General features: G+C 37.5%; 1 protein-coding gene across 7 annotated transcripts in view; it reads left to right on the top strand.

Moving 5' to 3' along the window:
• Positions 1 to 19,716, top strand: part of PDE1C (phosphodiesterase 1C) — a 479,464-nt gene that overhangs the window by 417,050 nt on the left and 42,698 nt on the right. For all 7 annotated transcript variants that reach the window (XM_036897373.2, XM_036897377.2, XM_036897376.2 and 4 more), the window contains one exon: positions 3,883 to 3,960. In XM_036897373.2, the coding sequence (XP_036753268.2) occupies positions 3,883 to 3,960 (78 nt within the window). The remainder of the gene's footprint in view (positions 1 to 3,882; positions 3,961 to 19,716) is intronic.

Here is a 19,716-nt window from a genome sequence, read left to right as displayed (position 1 = left end):
TCTTAATAAAAACAGTCATTATAATATCACTAACAGTTACTGAATGCTTAATATGTGCCAGACATTGTACATGAGATCTTACCTACATTAGATCCCTTAAGAATCCTAACAACTCTATGAGATAGATACACTCCTTCCCATTTTGAACACGGAGAAGTAGACTCAGAGAGGTTAAATCACTTGCTTAAGGTCATGCAATTACTAAGTAGAGATTTCAGGCCAATTCAGATCCATGGGATTCCAAATTCTGTATTTTATAACCAGCATGTCCCTACTGTTTGCAAGGTTCAGAGCTATAAGGGAGAGTAGGAAATCAGAGAGAGATTGTGACTCAGCTCCTGTCCGTAAGAAGCTTACAATCTATTCCAGATGTTGGCACACTTTTTCTATAAAGGACAAGATAGCAAATATTTTAGGCTTTGAGGGCCATACAGTCTCTGTTGCAACTACTTAACACTGCTGTTTTAGCATGAAAGCAACTATAGACAGTATGTAAATAAATGAGTGTGGTTGTGTTCCCATAAAACTTTATGAATATTCATATTTGCATTCTATATAATTTTCACATGTCATTAAATATTATTCTCCTTTTCCAACTATTTAATAATAAAAAAACCATTCTTAGTTTGTGGGCCATATACAACCCAGGCACTGGGGCTGGGTTTGGCCCATGTGCCATAGTTTGCCAACCCCAGATCTGGTCAGGAAGAGAAACAATGAACACAAACATGCCAGTCACAGGAAGGTTTTAAATCTACAAGTGGGGTATCCAGAGAAGTATTGGAGAGGTGGCAATAATTTATTTTGCAGATGATTAAGGGAGAGAGAGAGCCTGAAAGAAACAAATAGGAGCTTGAATTTTCAACCAGGCTGGGTTGATTTCACAAAGCAAGCAACTGTCTACCATTTCCCTTAAAAATTAAGTATTAAATGAGAGATGGGAAAAGAAATCAATTTTTGTGCAGTAATAAGAAAGGCTAATGGTGATTTGGGACTGTGTTACAACAGCCTAATTAAAATGATTTATAACTGCAGAAAAAGACTCTTTTGTTCCCCCCCTGTTTATTGAATAACAGCACACATCAGCCATTACTCCATATACAACCCATGGGAAATTACCTAGTGGATTCTGTTCAAGGAGCACCATCAAACAAACATGTGTCACTTTCCCAGCACCCTTCTTTGTGGTTGCCCAAGATACTTACAGGATAGAGCTGAAGGACATTAGTTAGGTGGGGTTCTAGAGGTTTGATCCCCTATCAGCAATTACAGGGTACCCTAAGCTTTGGTCTCCTTCAAGGCATTTCCTCTCTCAGTATCCCCAAGCCTGACTGAAGAGAAGGCAGGCTGCCATAGGCTGCTGGCTAGCATCCAGCACATTGCACTGCACCTGCTGGCTTCTGGAAGACAGCCTGGTCTTGCTGTAGCTGTGAGTAAAACTCTAGTCCAGGGCAACCTTGATGTCTTATTGTATTGTGCACTAGGAGGGTAAAAGCTCATTTAGGAAAGAAAGACCATTTTTATACAGGGAATTAACTTGACTAGAGGTCTCAAGATCCTCAGGTCCACTCTGGCATCCTTAAAACAGGGTAAAGCCAGTATTTGGACTGTTTCATGGGACCTCCACAGAATCCATCTATTTTGTCTAAGAGTTGGTGGTAAAGAGTAATGACTATGTCCTTCTCTTAAACTCTTGTTTGTACCCTGGCCACAGCTGTCTCCCCTTCCTTTCAATCCCCCCAGTGACTTTATCCCATTTCAGAGTTAAAAATAAGAGGAATCTGGGAGTGTTTATTTTCTCCTAACCAGCTTAGGATTTGTCAAGTTGCATTAAAAGTACTTACTTTGTAGAATATATTACCACCCCAAATGGTCTTAAATTATCTTTAGATAACCATTAATTTATGAATCTGTAGGCCAAAGGCATTTAGAAATGGCAACAGTAAATGGAAGCCTGAAATCTAAAGTTAAGCTTCATAGGGAAGTTGCAAAATACAGTAGTTGAGAGCTTAGCCTCTAGAATCAGACCCACGTGTATGTATGTGGTGATACTTTAACTGTGCCTTCGGCTCCATGGCTGTGAAATGGAGATGGTAATAGGTGTCTCATATCAGTTCCCCACAAGTTGGTTTAAACAAAACCACTTTGTAGAAAGATCCATTAGCCATCTGTTCAAAAACTGTTTGATGAATGGCTTAAACGAGATCTGCAGTAGCCAACAGGAGCAGCTTTGTTGCCAGAAGAAAATGCGCATGTGAGGTGAGGGGCACAGGTGTGGCCTGGATAGTGTGTGAAGCACAGGCAGGGGGTGGCCCGCTACACTCAGCAGGGCCAGGCTGATCACTGTGTGACAGAGTGGCTGCAGAAAAACTCAAACTTGGAAAACACCTGCAGTGTTTTGGTGAATTTGTTATTTAGTAAATTAATCATTTAGTGAATTACTCTTGGATGAATTTGTCTACTTTCAATAATAGTACCTTCAAAATGGGGTTAGTGTGAGAATTTAATGAAACGAGAAACATTTAGCACACTGCCTGCACAAAGAAATTAAATAAATAAACAAATACATAAATGTACCCCTTCCACCTTGGGCCCTGCTCTCTCCTTCCTAGTTGCAATTATTTTTCTTTTTTCTTCTGCAAGTACCAGTATTTTAGTGGTAAGGTATTCTTAGTTTTACATAGGCTAAAGAGAAAGCTGCCATTAGTAATGTAAGTAAGAAAAAATATCCAAAACTTGAGAATAACATCCTTTCAATGTCAGACGGGCTATTTTTTATCAGAAGTGCCCAAGGATTATTAACTTCCCTTGGTTAGACAGGAGCCAGCAAACTTTCTGTATAGGCCCACGTAGTAAATATTCCTGGCTTTGCTCATTTTTTTTGAAACTCTGCAACTCTACCATTCCAGCCTGAAAACAGCCGCAGGAATATATAAATGAATTTATATTTAGCTCATTAAGTTCTAATAAAACTTTATTTCCAAAAACAGATAGGTCATATTGGCCCCTGGGCTGTAATTTGCTGACCCCTGCTGTAGTAGAATATGACTTTATTTAACTTCATCATTAACTATTTGACTCAAGCCTAGGTATTGTGAAGTTATATGCTAACTTGTAGATTTTTGCCTGGTAGAGCAGATTACCCCAAAGGTAATGGTTTAGTCCCCTTTAGGACCTAACCAGTTTTATCTCTAACCTGGCAATCTTACTTTGAACATTTTTCTAAAATGCCTACAAATAACCATTTTCTTAAATGTTCTTGGAACCATCCTTACTATGTCTCTGGTTCCCTCATAATGAACTGAAGTTTTTGATATTCGCTTACTCTACATTTGAATGCATAGTGGTTTTTAACTTCTACAAATTATATTTCGACAAGCTCATTACTGAGAGTGCTATTTATAGCTATGTTTTAGAATAACAACCATCATTGAGTAATGTGCCACATATCACATTCAGTGCCTTAAGTGCATTTGTCTTTATATTATGCCTATCAAGTAGGTTTTATCCCCATTTTGTAAATAAGGGAACTGAAGCACATAGAAGTTAAATAGCTACTAATTAATATTACTTACATTTAACCCACGTTTTCCTTACTCTACAACCTAATAATAAAGCTGGACTGTTTTTCTTGGAAAATAAATGTCACTGACTTAAGTACAACCCTGTCTGTCAGGAACAACTTTCAGCCTTAATTTTTTATCATAATCCAATGTTCAGGACCTAATATGTAGTTTAAAAAGATATTTACACTCAGTCATGAACACCCTCATGACTAAAATTATGCTATACTTTTTTTTTTTACCTTGACAGGTTTAAAGATATTTGTAACTTCCCCCTTAACTGTATACATATACTGTTTGTCATATTTATTACCTTCAGGTGACTTGAAAGATGGTAAAAATAAGACAGACAGGAAGGATCAAGCCAATGTCGGAAGCGATTCAAAGAAAACAGATGGTAAGACTATACTTCCCATTATATTTTTCCATAAAATATGTACTTTAATGCAAGGTTGTTAGAATTATAGCTAAATTTGAAATTGTAGTTGTTAATACATTCTTATACTATATCCAGACAAAAAAAAAAAGTCACTACATTTAAACAGTACTATTACCCCTTTTCCAATACTTTACAAATTATTGTTGTGTATCTATCTTTTCCTCCACCACACTTTCTCTATCACAAATCCATTCTATACTTTTCTTTTCCCACTTGCCATTTTTCATTTTAAACTCTGAAATTGACTCTAGACTTGCTGATTGGAATGGTATGGAATATGAGTCTTTGATTGTGAATTGCATGGCATAAATGGGAAATGTTCCATGTTTTCAGTTTTTGCATAGTTACCTTTAATGAGTTACTACTTCTGGTAAAAACAAAAGCAGAAATCTGTTTGGTGTCATCACGATGGTTTTTTAGGCTCACCTACTGGAAAACATACATAGATGTAGAATACAGTTTGTTCAGCAAGAGTGTCTTAAAGGTGAGCTTTGGATAACAATCCCAAACTAGTTAGAATGAACCTACCTTGTAATGTGCTTAATGAACATGGCTTTCACTCTCCACAAACAGCATTCCACCCTTTATAAGACCTGGAAGTTCAAATTATACTATCTTCCAAACTTTGTACTATCAGGTTGAGAAACTACTCTTGCCTTTTATAGAAATATTCTGTTTCAGTTGTAGCATGGGCTCGTTCCTAGTTATTCTCACACGTATACATGAGATTAAAGTGAAAGTGATAGTTTCTAGGCAGTGGTTTTATTAGAGTCCCGGACTCTGTGAATCAAATCTCTCTGGAGACATCATATTGAATGCTAAGCTTCCCTTTGAATGGTTTGGCTATAATATTATGGAAGAGCAAATACTGGGTAATCAATTTGAGGAGTAATAAGAAATTTGAACACAACTCCTCACACATCTGTTAAAAAGGAAGCAGCCCCTTTGGCTTTCAACTCTAAGCCATTTGGTTTTCTTTATTCATGTGCAGAAAATCAGTTCTCAAATCTTTCCTTTTAAGCTCATTCAAATAATTCACTCCAACTGTCTTATTACATAATATCTGGGAAGCACACATGTGCAGTGTTTTGCCAAATTTTCTATGCAAATGGAAACCACCTATCTAATAATATTCCCTCTCTGAATGATTGTGACTAAAATGTGAATTACACAGACATAAAATAGATCTCAAAATGATAGTCTTCTAACCAATCTGTTGTGGGTAAGATTTGTTCAAACATCAGAGGCTCTTTGCCAAACATCATTAGACTCATGTCAAGGTAACACAAGCCAGAAAATGAACAGTAGGTGATAATGGTATTAGTTATAAGGATAGCAACTGGATACCCAGCCCACCCTGCATTCAGTGACTCAACCCATCTGAATTCCTGTAGCATAAAGGCCCAGAATCTTTAACATGGCAAGCCAAGTCCCAAATCTTTAACATGGAATCTTGAATCTTGTTGCATTTTTGTATCATGCTGCAAATATCTGATATAATGTTGTCATGTGGGCATTGTGGTTTGAATTTTATTACCTTTATTAAGCCCCTTTTAACTGAATTGTCTCCAAATGGTAAAATAATTAAACAGGGTTTTGTGTTTTGTTTTGTTTTAGCAGGGAGGGGTGATTAAATAGATATTATGTTCTATTGTCCAAGTAAGTGTAAAGCTTGATTGTTTAATGAACAGGATTCTTGATCCTACAGGGCAGTAAATAGGGTGTGTTATATAAAGAGGAAACATTTTCTAATGTCTATCCCTTTCTCCATCTATAACTCTAACCTTCCACTGCTTCAGAGGGGTCTGGTATGTCCATATACTTTCAAATTTGTACGCAAACTTGGGCATGAACAACTTTGTATTTTAATTTCATTGGTGGACTAACATGACATCAATCATTATCACTGCTTTGGTATCATCAGAATTTAGATCGTTCGACTTTACTTGTGCTATCTTAGCCCAAAATCTTTACCAGGACTAAATCTAATTCTTGATGGTGCAAAGTGGAAAAGATTTTGATCAATTTCATTTACTCCTTACCCTTTAATCATCAAAGCTCCTACTTTAGAAAATTTACAAAATGATTTGCAGATCATTAGATGCACTGATTTTTAAAATCTATTTAGAAACAACCAGATATATTTTGAACATTTCTTTTTAATGGATCCAGTTAACTTATATGATGACAAGAGGTAGTCAGCTTAATTATTTTAATGCTTTTATCCCTGATCCAACTCCTGGTAAACAATGGTGACCAGCTCTATTTGATTTTTGAGAGGGTATATCCAAGTACAACTCAGTGCCCAGTGTGATCAAACCCACTTTGAAATTTCAACATCATATGCATCCAGAAAGAAACCCAATGAAAATTGGACCAGAATTGGTTATTTCCAAATTTCAGTGAACAGAGGCATCCATAGAGGGAAGGAGTGTGTGCTGAAAGAGTAATTTATATCTTGGTGTAATGAGCACATTATAGTTGTACATTATCTCTGTCAGGCTACTGAGGTACTATTTAGTATCCGGCAGCACTAATTGCTTAGCAGACTTCAAAGAATGAATGTCCTTTGAAAGTACCTTGCTTACTCTTAGGGAGAAACGCACCAACATAAAAAAATCTGGACCTCTGAGCCAAGATTCTCTCAGGGCCTAAAGTTTTACAGTGTCATTGGGAGACTTGTAGGGTTCCACACAAATGAATTATTTTCAAAGTGTTTCTAGTCATGGTTGAAACAGCATAGCCTTTTGGACCTGCCATGATTTTTTATAGTTGCACAAAAACATGAACTTGCTCTTTACTTTTACTTCACTACATTAACAGAGATATAAGATGTAGCCACTATTTGTGTCTCTCTTAAGATTGACTATAATTAGGCCCTGTAGGACTGTTTGCCAAGTTACAGGGAAGGAGTTCAGCAGGAATTTCTCCTTCATTGAATCCTCTGGGAATTGAAATGTTTAAAGATGTTGGTTCATGAAATTTGAAAGTTAGTTGTGATAAGTGAAAAGAGTAGATAAAAGACAGTCTATGGATATGTGCTTCTGTCAAAGGGGCTAACAGGAATTAGATGTACCCTTCCACCTAAAACAATAATAAAAAAAGACAACTACATGGAAAAATGCCTCCCAAGATACTGGACATCAAGAAATGAAGGAAAGTGATCTCCAAGAGATAGGAAACAAATGAAATGAGCCCTACACCTGCCCTGCTTACTGCCTCGAGAGGGTTTCCAGGCAGCATAGGGAGGGGTATCCCAGGCAGACCTGATGGACTCCTTGAGTTGAGGAGTTAAATAAGGATCCAGGAAGACTAAGGTGGCTTAAGTTAACAGGATAAAGTACCATAGAGGAGAGAGTTGCAGAGAGGTAGAACTCCAGGGATATGAAGAGTATTCATCAGAGTACTGATTGGCTCATACAATGAGGAATTTACCTGAGCCAATGAAAGAACCATTCAAGAGGAATAGAAGGAACAGTCCTGATGTTCATATTTCATATAGGGCAGAAAAAGTGCCTACTCACACTAGCTAGACTTGAATATTTAATAAATTAAAGGAAATTGGGTAAAATATCATAATTGTCTTGCCTTAGTAGTGGGAAAATAATTAGTTGCAAGATAAATGCAGCTTTGGTCCCACCTAACAAATCTTAAAAGCAAGACATAAAAAGATCAAAGTGTTTCCAAATAACTGCATCCCAGAATAAAGCTCATAGATATATATAGGGATATAAAAATATCCAGTACCCAACAGAGTAAAATTCACAGTGTCTGACATCCAATCAAAATTACTGGATATGCAATGCAGCAAGAAAATACTTTCCATAATACAAGAAAAAACCCAAACAATTGAAACCAACTCACTGAAACAGATGTTAGAATACGAGACAAGAATATTAAAGCACTTATAACTATAGCCCATGTGTTTGGAAGTTGAGTAGAGACATGAAAGATGTAAAGAACACAAAATGAAATTTCAAGAGATGAAAACTACAATGTCTGAAATGAAAAATTAGCAATAGAGAATATCCAAAATGAAACAACACAGGAATTAAAAAAAGAGAAATTACTGTAAAAAGCATCAGTGAGTTCTGAACATATCTCCCCGGGCAAGGGAAATAAAAGAAAAAATGAACAAGTGGGACTATATCAAGCTGAAAAGCTTCTGTACAGCAAAGGACACCATCAATAGAACAAAAAGGTATCCTACAGTATGGGAGAATATATTCATAAATGACAGATCCGATAAAGGGTTGACATCCAAAATATATAAAGAGCTCACACACCTCAACAAACAAAAAGCAAATAATCCAATTAAAATAAATGGGCAGAAGAGCTGAATAGACAGTTCTCTAAAGAAGAAATGCAGATGGCCAACAGACACATGAAAAGATGCTCCACATTGCTTGCCATCAGAGAAATGCAAATTAAAACCACAATGAGACATCACCTCACACCAGTAAGGATCACCACAATCCAAAAGATAAACAACAAATGTTGGTGAGGTTGTGGAGAAAGGGGAACCCTCCTACACTGCTGGTGGGAATGTAGATTAGTTCAACCATTGTGGAAAGCAGTATGGAGGTTCCTCAAAATGCTCAAAATACAAATACCATTTGACCCAGGAATTCCACTTCTAGGAATTTACCCTAAGAATGCAGCACTCCAGTTTGAAAAAGACAGGTGCACCCCTATGTTTATCGCTGCACTATTTACAATAGCCAAGATATGGAAGCAACCTAAATGTCCATCAGTAGATGAATGGATAAAGAAGATGTGGTACATATACACAATAGAATATTACTCAGCTATAAGAAAAAAACAGTTCCTACCATTTGCAACAACATGGATGGAGCTAGAGGGTATTATGCTCAGTGAAATAAGCCAGGCGGAGAAAGACAAGTACCAAATGATTTCACTCATATGTAAAGTATAAGAACAAAGAAAAACTGAAGGAACAAAACAGCAGCAGAATCACAGAACCCAGGAATGGACTAAGAGTTACCAAAGGGAAAGGAACTGGGGAGGATGGGTGGAAAGGGAAGGATAAGGGTGGGGAAAAAGAAAGGGGGCATTACGATTAACATGTATAGTGTGGGGGGGGGGCATGGGAAGGGCTGTGCAACACAGAGAAGACAAGTAGTGATTTTACAGCATCTTACTATGTTGATGGACAGTGACTGTGAAGGGGTATGTGGGGGGGACTTGGTGAAGGGGGGAGCCTAGTAAACATAATGTCCTTCAGGTAATTGTAGATTAATGATAACAAAATTTAAAAAAAAAAGCATCAGTGAGTTGTGGGACACCTTCAAGAAGCCTAATGTATGTGTAACTGGAGTCCCTAAACTAAAGAAGAGAAAAATATTTGTGAAGTAATGGCTAAAGTTTTGCCAAATGATCACAACTGTAAAACTATAGACTTAAGAAACCCAGGAAAGCCCAAGCACAGGAAATATGAAGAAAATCACACTAAAGTGTATCATAATCAAATAACTCAAAACCAGAGATGAAAAGAAAAATTTAAAAATATCTAGAGAAAAAAATGCATGTATTTACAGATGAACAAAAGCTAAGGATGACCAGAGATTTGTCATTAGAAACATTGCAAATGAGAAGGCAGTGGAACATCTTTAATGTGCTGAAAGAAAAAAATTCAACTATAAATTCCATACCCAGCAAAAATATCTTTTAGATATAAAAGCTGAAAGAATTCATCACCAATACTCCAAGAAATGTTAAAGAAATGCAGTAAGATAACTATGCCAGATGGAAATAAGGATCTGCCCAAAGGAAAGAGGAACACTAAAAATGTCAAACTAGATTGGTAAATACATAAGATTTTTCATGTTCCTTAAATCTCTTAAAGATAATTGACAATTTGAGCAAAATAATAATGATACTGTTTATAACATATGTAAAACAAATGTATTATAGTAGTATAAAAGCTGGAAAGGGTGAAAAGGAAGTATATTTTTGTAAAGTTCTAATATTATACATAAAGTCATATAATATCATTTGAAGGTGGCCTGAGATAAATTAAGGTGATATACTGCAAACCCTAAAGCAGTTAAATTAGATTAAAATAACAAAGCAAAGTAATCTAGCTTATAAACCAACAAAAGAGACAAAATTGAGTCATAAAATAATTAATCCAAACAAAGGTAAAAAAAAGAAAAGAATAGATGAGACAAATAGGAAACAAATGGTAAGATTATAGACTTAAAACTAAGCATGTCAGTTATTACATTAAATGTAAATGGTCTAAATACCCCAATTAGAAGGCAGAGGCCCCAAGTATGTTCTACCTTAATATAAAAAGACACAAATAGCCCAAAAGTTAAAGGATGGAAATTGATATACCAAGCTAACACTAATCAAAACATAGCTTGGGTGGCTATATTAATATCTGACAGCATAGATGTCATAGCAAACACTATCATCAGAGATGAAAAAGGTCATTTCATGGTAAAGTGAATTTATCAACAAGATACAATAATTGTTTACAGTTATGCACCAAAATACATGAAGTGAACTGCAAAAAAAATTTTTAGTCCATAATTTTATTTGGAGACATTAATATCCATCAATCACTGATAGAATAAATAGATGTAAAATCAACAACACTATCAACCAACTTGACATAATCTGACATTCTTAGAACACCCAACAATAGAATACATTTTTTCAAGTGCTCACAGGGCATCTCTTAACATAGGCCAGATTCTGGGACAATAAGTCCCAGTAATTTAAAAGAATTAAAGTTATATAGGTCACAATGGATTTAAATTGGCATAAGTATGTCCATATTATTTTATTCTTTTAATGTCTGTAGAATCTGTACTGACATTATCTCTGTAATTATTTATATTGGTCATTTGTGTTTTGTCTCTTTTTTTTCTGACAGTTTGCCTAGATTTTAATAAACTTTATTAATCATTGTCATTAATATTTCCCATTGTTTTTGTTTTTTTTATTTCATTGATTTCTGATCTTTGTTATTTTCTGTCTTCTGCTTGCTTTGGGGTTTAGTTTGCCTCATTTTTCTAGTTTCTTAAATGGAAGTTAATGTCATTGATTTTAAGTCTTTTTTTTTTTTTCTTTTCTAATGTAGGCATTTAGCGCTATAAATTTCTATGAACTGCTTTAGTAGCATGCCATGAGTTTCAATATGTTGAATTTTTGTTGATATTTAGCTCAAAATACATTCTAATTTCCATTTTAAATTCTACATTGACCCTAAGGGTTGTTTAGAAGTATATTGTTTAGTTTCCAAATATTTAGCAATTTTCCAGAGGTTGTTGAAATGTAAGTTCTCTCCAAATTGATCTTTAGATTACATGCAAGCCCAATTAAATCCTAGTAGCCTTTTTTGGTAGAAATTGACAAGCTGATTCTAAAATTTATATGGAAATGCAAAGTACCCAGAATAGGCATAGGAACTAGGAAAAATGAAGGAAAAAGTGAGGGGACTAAACAGTAGGCCTGGTTTCAAGACTTATATAGCTATAATAACCAAAGCCGCATGGTATTAGCATCAAGAGAGGCGAATGGGTCAATGGAATAGAAGACAGAGTCCAGAAATAGATCCACATAGTACGTGGACAGTATATATATATATATATATATATATATATATATATTTTTTTTTTTTTTTAGATAATTATTTTTTATTGAACGGTAGTTGACACACAGTATTACATTACATTAGTTTCAGGTGTACAACACAGTGATTCAACATTTATATACATGATAATTCTAGGTACCAGCTATCACCATACCAAGTTGTTACAATATTTTGACTATATTCCTTATGCTATACATTACATCCCGGTTACTTATTTATTTTACAATTGGAAGTGTGTACTTTTTTTTTGGTTGTTGTTGTTAGGGCATCTCTCATATTTATTGATCAAATGGTTGTTAACAACCATAAAATTCTGTATAGGGGAGTCAATGCTCAATGCACAATCATTAATCCACCCCAAGCCTAATTTTCGTCAGTCTCCAAACTTCTGAAGCATAATGAACAAGTTCTTACATGGAGAACAAATTCTTACATAGTGAATAAGTTACATGGTGAACAGTACAAGGGCAGTCATCACAGAAACTTTTGGTTTTGCTCATGCATTATGAACTATAAACAGTCAGTTCAAATATGAATACACATTTGATTTTTATACTTGATTTATATGTGGATACCACATTTCTCTCTTTATTATTTTTAATAAAATGCTGAAGTGGTAGGTAGATACAACATAAAGGTAGAAAACATAGTTTAGTGTTGTAAGAGAGCAAATGTAGATGATCAGGTGTGTGCCTGTAGACTATGTGTTAATCCAAGCTAGACAAGGGCAATAAAACATCCACATATGCAGAAGATTTCTCTCAGAACAGGGAGGGTGAGGTTCTAAGCCTCACCTCTGTTGATCCCCAATTTCTCACCTGATGACCCCCCTGCGACTGTGCCTGTCTTAGGTTGTTCCTCCCTTGAGGAATCTTACCCGTCTCTGGCTAACCAGTCATCTTCCGGGGCCATACAGGGAGATGTAAAGTTGGTAAGTGAGAGGGAAGCCTTATTGTTTGAAAAGGTTAGCTTTTTACTTCTTTGCATATTTATGCCCTGTGGCTTCTATGCCCAGCATTTGTCTTGAGGTATCTTTACCACTTGGAGGAGTTATGATACTCGGTAAATTTGATATGAGGCACGAATTCTATTTAAGAATTCGTTGTAATTAGGAAGGAAGAAGAAAAGCTATAGAAGTAGCAGGCGGGAGAAAACATGGGAAGATTGATTATTTCTTTGACATATCTTCTTGTAGAGTAACTTCAGCATGTATAGATTTTAAGCTACTACTTAAATTGCGCACACACATTAACATAATAGGAGTATAGTTACATAACCAAAGCATACCTGTAATTACCAGCCATCTCCAGTGAAACCAAGAAAACCAGTTAGGCACCCTAGGCATTTGTGAAAACTTATCAATGATATGATGGTTATTATCTAACTGAATTTGAATAGTTTGAGAAAAATCAGACAAATTAAAACAACCCATTCCTGGGCACTGTTCACATCCCATATGTTCTTTTAACAGTAAATAGTCTGTAGTTGTAAGATTTTGGAGCGCTACAATTTGCACTTCTCCTAATTCTTGGTTGAGTTCCAACAGTATAGATCCAGTCAAATTTGTTGTTTTACTGTATGCACAGGCCAGCTTAGATATCTCCTTCATTCCCATGGCAAGTCCAGGAGCTGGTGGGATGAGTGCATCTACAGCTGTAGCAGTGCGTGGATCTTTGTTGGGGTTTTTTGATGATCATCTTCTGGCATGAGTCTTCCCGAGAGTGCTGATGTTGGAAGTTCTCTTTCATATCGTATCTTAGTTCATTTTCGGGGTAGCCAAATTAGGCTTTGATCCTCTGTATAAACACAAACAGACCCTTTGCCTACACTTTTATATGTCCTTTATATCATTGTGTAGAACTCATTAGAGGTCACCACATAGGAACTGCATTTTTTTTTTTAATCATTAATCTACACTTACATGACGAATACTTTGTTTACTAGGCTCTCCCCTATACCAGGTCCCCCCTATATACTCCTTTACAGTCTCTGTCCATCTGCGTAGCAACCTGTTGTAGAATCACTACTTGTCTTCTCTGTGTTGTACAGCCCTCCCCTTTCTCCCACCCCGCTATGGATGCTAATCTTAATACCCCCCTACTTCTCCCCCCCTTATCCCTCCCTACCCACCCATCCTCCCCAGTCCCTTTCCCTTTGGTACCTGTTAGTCCATTCTTGAGTTCTGTGATTCTGCTGCTGTTTTGTTCCTTCAGTTTTTCCTTTGTTCTTATATTCCACAGATGAGTGAAATCATTTGGTATTTCTCTTTCTCTGCTTGGCTTGTTTCACTGAGCAAAATACCCTCCAGCTCCATCCATGTTGCTGCAAATGGTTGGATTTGCCCTTTTCTTATGGCTGAGTAGTATTCCATTGTGTATATGTACCACCTCTTCTTTATCCATTCATCTATCGATGGACATTTAGGTTGCTTCCAATTCTTGGCTATTGTAAATAGTGCTGCGATAAACATAGGGGTGCACTGATCTTTCTCATACTTGATTGCTGCATTCTTAGGGTAAATTCCTAGGAGTGCAATTCCTGGGTCAAATGGTAAGTCTGTTTTGAGCATTTTGATGTACCTCCATACTGCTTTCCACAATGGTTGAACAAGTTTACATTCCCACCAGCAGTGTAGGAGGGTTCCCCTTTCTCCACAGCCTCGCCAACATTTGTTGTTGTTTGTCTTTTGGATGGTAGCCATCCTTACTGGTGTGAGATGATATCTCATTGTGGTTTTAATTTGCATTTCTCTGATGACAGGCGATGTGGAGCATCTTTTCATGTGTCTGTTGGCCATCTGAATTTCTTCTTTAGAGAACTGTCTATTCATCTCCTCTGCCCATTTTTTAATTGCATTATTTGTTTTTTGTTTGTTGAGGCGTGTGAGCTCTTTATATATTCTGGACGTCAAGCCTTTATCAGATGTGTCATTTTCAAAGATATTCTCCCATACTGTAGGGTTTCTTTTTGTTCTATTGATGGTGTCTTTTGCTGTACAGAAGCTTTTCAGCTTAATATAGTCCCACTTGTTCATTTTTGCTGTTGTTTTCCTTGCCCGGGGAGATATGTTCAAGAAGAGGTCACTCATGTTTATGTCTAAGAGGTTTGTGCCTATGTTTTCTTCCAAGAGTTTAATGGTTTCATGACTTACATTCAGGTCTTTGATCCATTTTGAGTTTACTTTTGTATATGGGGTTAGACGATGGTCCAGTTTCATTCTCCTACATGTAGCTGTCCAGTTTTGCCAGCACCATCTGTTGAAGAGACTGTCATTTCGCCATTGTATGTCCATGGCTCCTTTATCAAATATTAATTCACCATATATGTCTGAGTTGATGTCTGGATTGTCTAGTCTGTTCCATTGGTCTGTGGCTCTGCTCTTGTGCCAGTACCAAATTGTCTTGATTACTATGGCTTTATAATAGAGCTTGAAGTTGGGGAGTGAGATCCCCCCTACTTTATTCTTCTTTCTCAGGATTGCTTTGGCTATTCGGGGTCTTTGGTGGTTCCATATGAATTTTTGAATTATTTGTTCCAGTTCATTGAAGAATGTTGCTGGTAGTTTCATAGGGATTGCATCAAATCTGTATATTGCTTTGGGCAGGATGGCCATTTTGACGATATTAATTCTTCCTAGCCACGAGCATGGGATGCGTTTCCATCTGTTAGTGTCCCCTTTAATTTCTTTTAAAAGTGACTTGTAGTTTTCAGAATATAAGTCTTTCACTTCTTTGGTTAGGTTTATTCCTAGGTATTTTATTTTTTTTGATGCAATTGTGAATGGAGTTGTTTTCCTGATTTCTCTTTCTGTTGGTTCATTGTTGGTATATAGGAAAGCCACAGATTTCTGTGTGTTGATTTTGTATCCTGCAACTTTGCTGTATTCCGATATCAGTTCTAGTAGTTCTGGGGTGGAGTCTTTAGGGTTTTTTATGTACAGTATCATGTCATCTGCAAATAGTGACAGTTTGACTTCTTCTTTGCCAATCTGGATTCCTTGTATTTTTTTGTTTTGTCTGATTGCCGTGGCTAGGACCTCCAGTACAATGTTAAATAACAGTGGGGAGAGTGGGCATCCCTGTCTAGTTCCCGATCTCAGCGGAAATGCTTTCAGCTTCTCGCTATTCAATATAATGTTGGCTGTGGGTTTTTCATAGATGGCCTTTATTATGTTGAGGTACTTGCCCTCTATTCCCATTTTGCTGAGAGTTTTTATCATGAATGGATGTTGAACTTTGTCAAATGCTTTTTCAGCATCTATGGAGATGATCATGTGGTTTTTGTCTTTCTTTTTGTCGATGTGGTGGATGATATTGGTGGACTTTCGAATGTTGTGCCATCCTTGCATCCCTGGGATGAATCCCACTTGGTCATGGTGTACGATGGTTTTGATGTATTTTTGAATTCGGTTTGCTAAAATTTTGTTGAGTATTTTTGCGTCTACGTTCATCAGGGATATTGGTCTGTAGTTTTCTTTTTTGGTGGGGTCTTTGCCTGGTTTTGGTATTAGGGTGATGTTAGCTTCATAGAATGAGTTTGGGAGTATCCCCTCCTCTTCTATTTCTTGGAAAACTTTAAGGAGAATGGGTATTATGTCTTCCCTGTATGTCTGATAAAATTCCGAGGTAAATCCATCTGGCCCGGGGGTTTTGTTCTTTGGTAGTTTTTTGATTACCGCTTCAATTTCGTTGCTGGTAATTGGTCTGTTTAGATTTTCTGTTTCTTTTTGGGTCAGTCTTGGAAGGTTGTATTTTTCTAGGAAGTTGTCCATTTCTCCTAGGTTTCCCAGCTTGTTAGCATATAGGTTTTCATAGTAGTCTCTAATAATTCTTTGTATTTCTGCGGGATCTGTTGTGATTTTTCCTTTCTCATTTCTGATACTGTTGATTTGTGTTGACTCTCTTTTCCTCTTAATAAGTCTGGCTAGAGGCTTATCTATTTTGTTTATTTTCTCGAAGAACCAGCTCTTGGTTTCATTGATTTTTGCTATTGTTTTATTCTTCTCAATTTTATTTATTTCTTCTCTGATCTTTATTATGTCCCTCCTTCTGCTGACCTTAGGCCTCATTTGTTCTTCTTTTTCCAATTTTGATAGTTGTGACATTAGACCGTTCATTTGGGATTGCTCTTCCTTTTTTAAATATGCTTGGAGTGCTATATACTTTCCTCTTAAGACTGCTTTTGCTGCGTCCCACAGAAGTTGGGGCTTAGTGTTGTTGTTGTCATTTGTTTCCATATATTGCTGGATCTCCATTTTGATTTGGTCATTGATCCATTGATTATTTAGGAGCGTGTTGTTTAGCCTCCATGTGTTTGTGAGCCTTTTTGCTTTCTTTGAACAGTTTATTTCTAGTTTAATGCCTTTGTGGTCTGAAAAGTTGGTTGGTAGGATTTCAATCTTTTGGAATTTACTGAGGCTCTTTTTGTGTCCTAGTATGTGGTCTATTCTGGAGAATGTTCCATGTGCACTTGAGAAGAACGTGTATCCTGTTGCTTTTGGATGTAGAGTTCTGTAGATGTCTATTAGGTCCATCTGTTCTAGTGTGTTGTTCAGTGCCTCTGTGTCCTTACTTATTTTCTGTCTGGTGGATCTGTCCTTTGGAGTGAGTGGTGTGTTGAAGTCTCCTAGAATGAATGCATTGCATTCTATTTCCTCCTTTAGTTCTGTTAATATTTGTTTCAGGTATGTTGGTGCTCCTGTATTGGGTGCATATATATTTATAATGGTTATATCCTCTTGATGGACTGAGCCCTTTATCATTATGTAATGTCCTTCTTTGTCTTTTGTTACTTTCTTTATTTTGAAGTCTGTTTTGTCTGATACCAGAATTGCAACACCTGCTTTCTTCTCTCTGTTGTTTGCTTGAAATATCTTTTTCCATCCCTTGACTTTAAGTCTGTGCGCGTCTTTGGGTTTGAGGTGAGTCTCTTGTAAGCAGCATATGGATGGATCTTGCTTTTTAATCCATTCTATTACTCTGTGTCTTTTGATTGGTGCATTCAGTCCATTTACATTTAGGGTGATTATTGAAAGGTATGAATTTATTGCCATTGCAGGCTTTAAGTTTGTGGTTACCAAAGGTTTAGCGTTAGCTTCTTTACTATCTTACTGTCTAACTTAACTCGCTTGTTGAGCTATTATAAACACAGTCTGATGATTCTTTATTTCTCTCCCTTCTTATTCCTCCTCCTCCCTTCTTCATATGTTGGGTGTTTTGTTTTGTGCTCTTTTTAGGAGTGCTCCCATCTAGAGCAGTCCCTGTAGGATGCCCTGTAGAGGTGGTTTGTGGGAGGCAAATTTCCTCAACTTTTGCTTGTCTGGGAATTGTTTAATCTCTCCTTCATATTTAAATGATATTCGTGCTGGATACAGTAGTCTTGGTTCGAGGCCCTTCTGTTTCATTGCATTAAGTATATCATGCCATTCTCTTCTGGCCTGTAGGGTTTCTGTTGAGAAGTCTGATGATAGCCTGATGGGTTTTCCTTTGTAGGTAACCTTTTTTTTCTCTCTGGCTGCCTGTAATACTTTGTCCTTGTGTTTGATCTTTGCCATTTTAATTATTATGTGTCTTGGTGTTGCCCTCCTTGGATCCCTTGTCATGGGAGTTCTGTGTACCTCTGTGGTCTGAGAGGCCATTTCTTCCCCTGGTTTGGGGAAATTTTCAGCAATTATTTCTTCAAAGACATTTTCTATCCCCTTTTCTCTCTCTACTTCTTCTGGAATGCCTATGATTCTTATATTATTCCTTTTATATTGATCACTCAGCTCTCTTAAAATTCTTTCATTCCTGGAGATCCTTTTATCTCTCTCTGCATCAGCTTCTCTGCGTTCCTGTTCTCTGTTTTCTAGTCCATTAATGGTCTCTTGCATCTCGTCCATTCTGTTTTGAAGTCCTTCCAGAGCTTGTTTTATTTCTGAATTCTCCTTCCTTAGTTCTTGCATATTTCTCTGCAAGTCCATCAGCATGGTTATGACTTTTGTTTTGAATTCTTTTTCAGGTAGACTGGCTAAATCTATCTCCCCAGATTCCTTCTCAGGGGAAGATGTAGCTGATGCTGAAGCTGTCTGGGTTAGTCTTGTCTGGATCATATTTTTTTGCCTTTTCATGTTGACAGGTGCTATTGACTGTCAGCTGGGAGGGCCAAAATTTTCACTTACTACTGGCCTTTCTTTACTGGGGCAACTGCGACCCCTAGTGGCTTGTGTTGGGTAATTGCGTGTAGAGTGGGTCTTTGTGTCTTGCCTGGCCGGGAGGGAGAAATTTCCCTTTCTGTGGGCGGAATTTGTCTCAGGCTGCTTCTCTGCTTTCGCAGCGCCCGGTGGGGTGATGGATGGGGGGGCTGCTTGACTGTTTGCCTCCGTGAGGGGTCTCAGAGCTGTTGCCCAGGGGGTTAGTGCACCCGGTTTTCCCTGTAATTTCCAGCTGCTGTACTGTGACCTGGGTTGTTTCCGTCAAGCTGTTAAGTCCCTGTCCCTTTAAGACTTTCAAAAAGCCCCCGCTTTTCTTTGTCACAGGGGCATCAGCTTCAGCACCCGCTCAGAGGTCTTACTCCCGGTTCCCCCAGTATCCAGGGCCCCCTGGGCATGTACTGTGTCTGCGCTCTGGCCCGGATGGCTGGGGCTGGGTGTTCGGCAGTCCTGGGCTCCGTCTCCCTCCCGCTCTGCCTATTGTTCTCCCGCCGGGAGCTGGGGGGAGGGGCGCTCGGGTCCCGCAGGCCGGGGCTTGTATCTTACCCCTTTCACCAGTCGCTGGGTTCTCGCTGGTGTAGCTGCAGTCTGGCCACTGTCCTGCGTCTTCTGGTCTCTCTTTTAGGGCTAGTTGTGTTTGTTGTATTTTCAAAAGTATATATGTTTTTGGGAGGAGATTCCCACTGTCCTACTCACGCCGCCATGTTGGCTCCGCCTCCGACAGTATATTTTTGACAAGGGCATTCTATGGAGCAAAGATTGTCATCAGTAAGTGGTGATGGAACAATTGGATATTGATATGTAAAATAATGATTGTCTGTCTATATTTCACATCACATACAAACATTAACTTAAAACAGATTATAAGCCAAAATTTAAAATGTAAAACTATAGAACTTCT

Source organism: Manis pentadactyla, chromosome 7 (genome assembly GCF_030020395.1).
Source record: "Manis pentadactyla isolate mManPen7 chromosome 7, mManPen7.hap1, whole genome shotgun sequence".
Lineage (NCBI taxonomy): Eukaryota > Metazoa > Chordata > Mammalia > Pholidota > Manidae > Manis > Manis pentadactyla.
The sequence above is the reverse complement of the archived record's forward strand: the minus strand, read 5'-3'. Positions and strand labels throughout refer to the sequence as shown.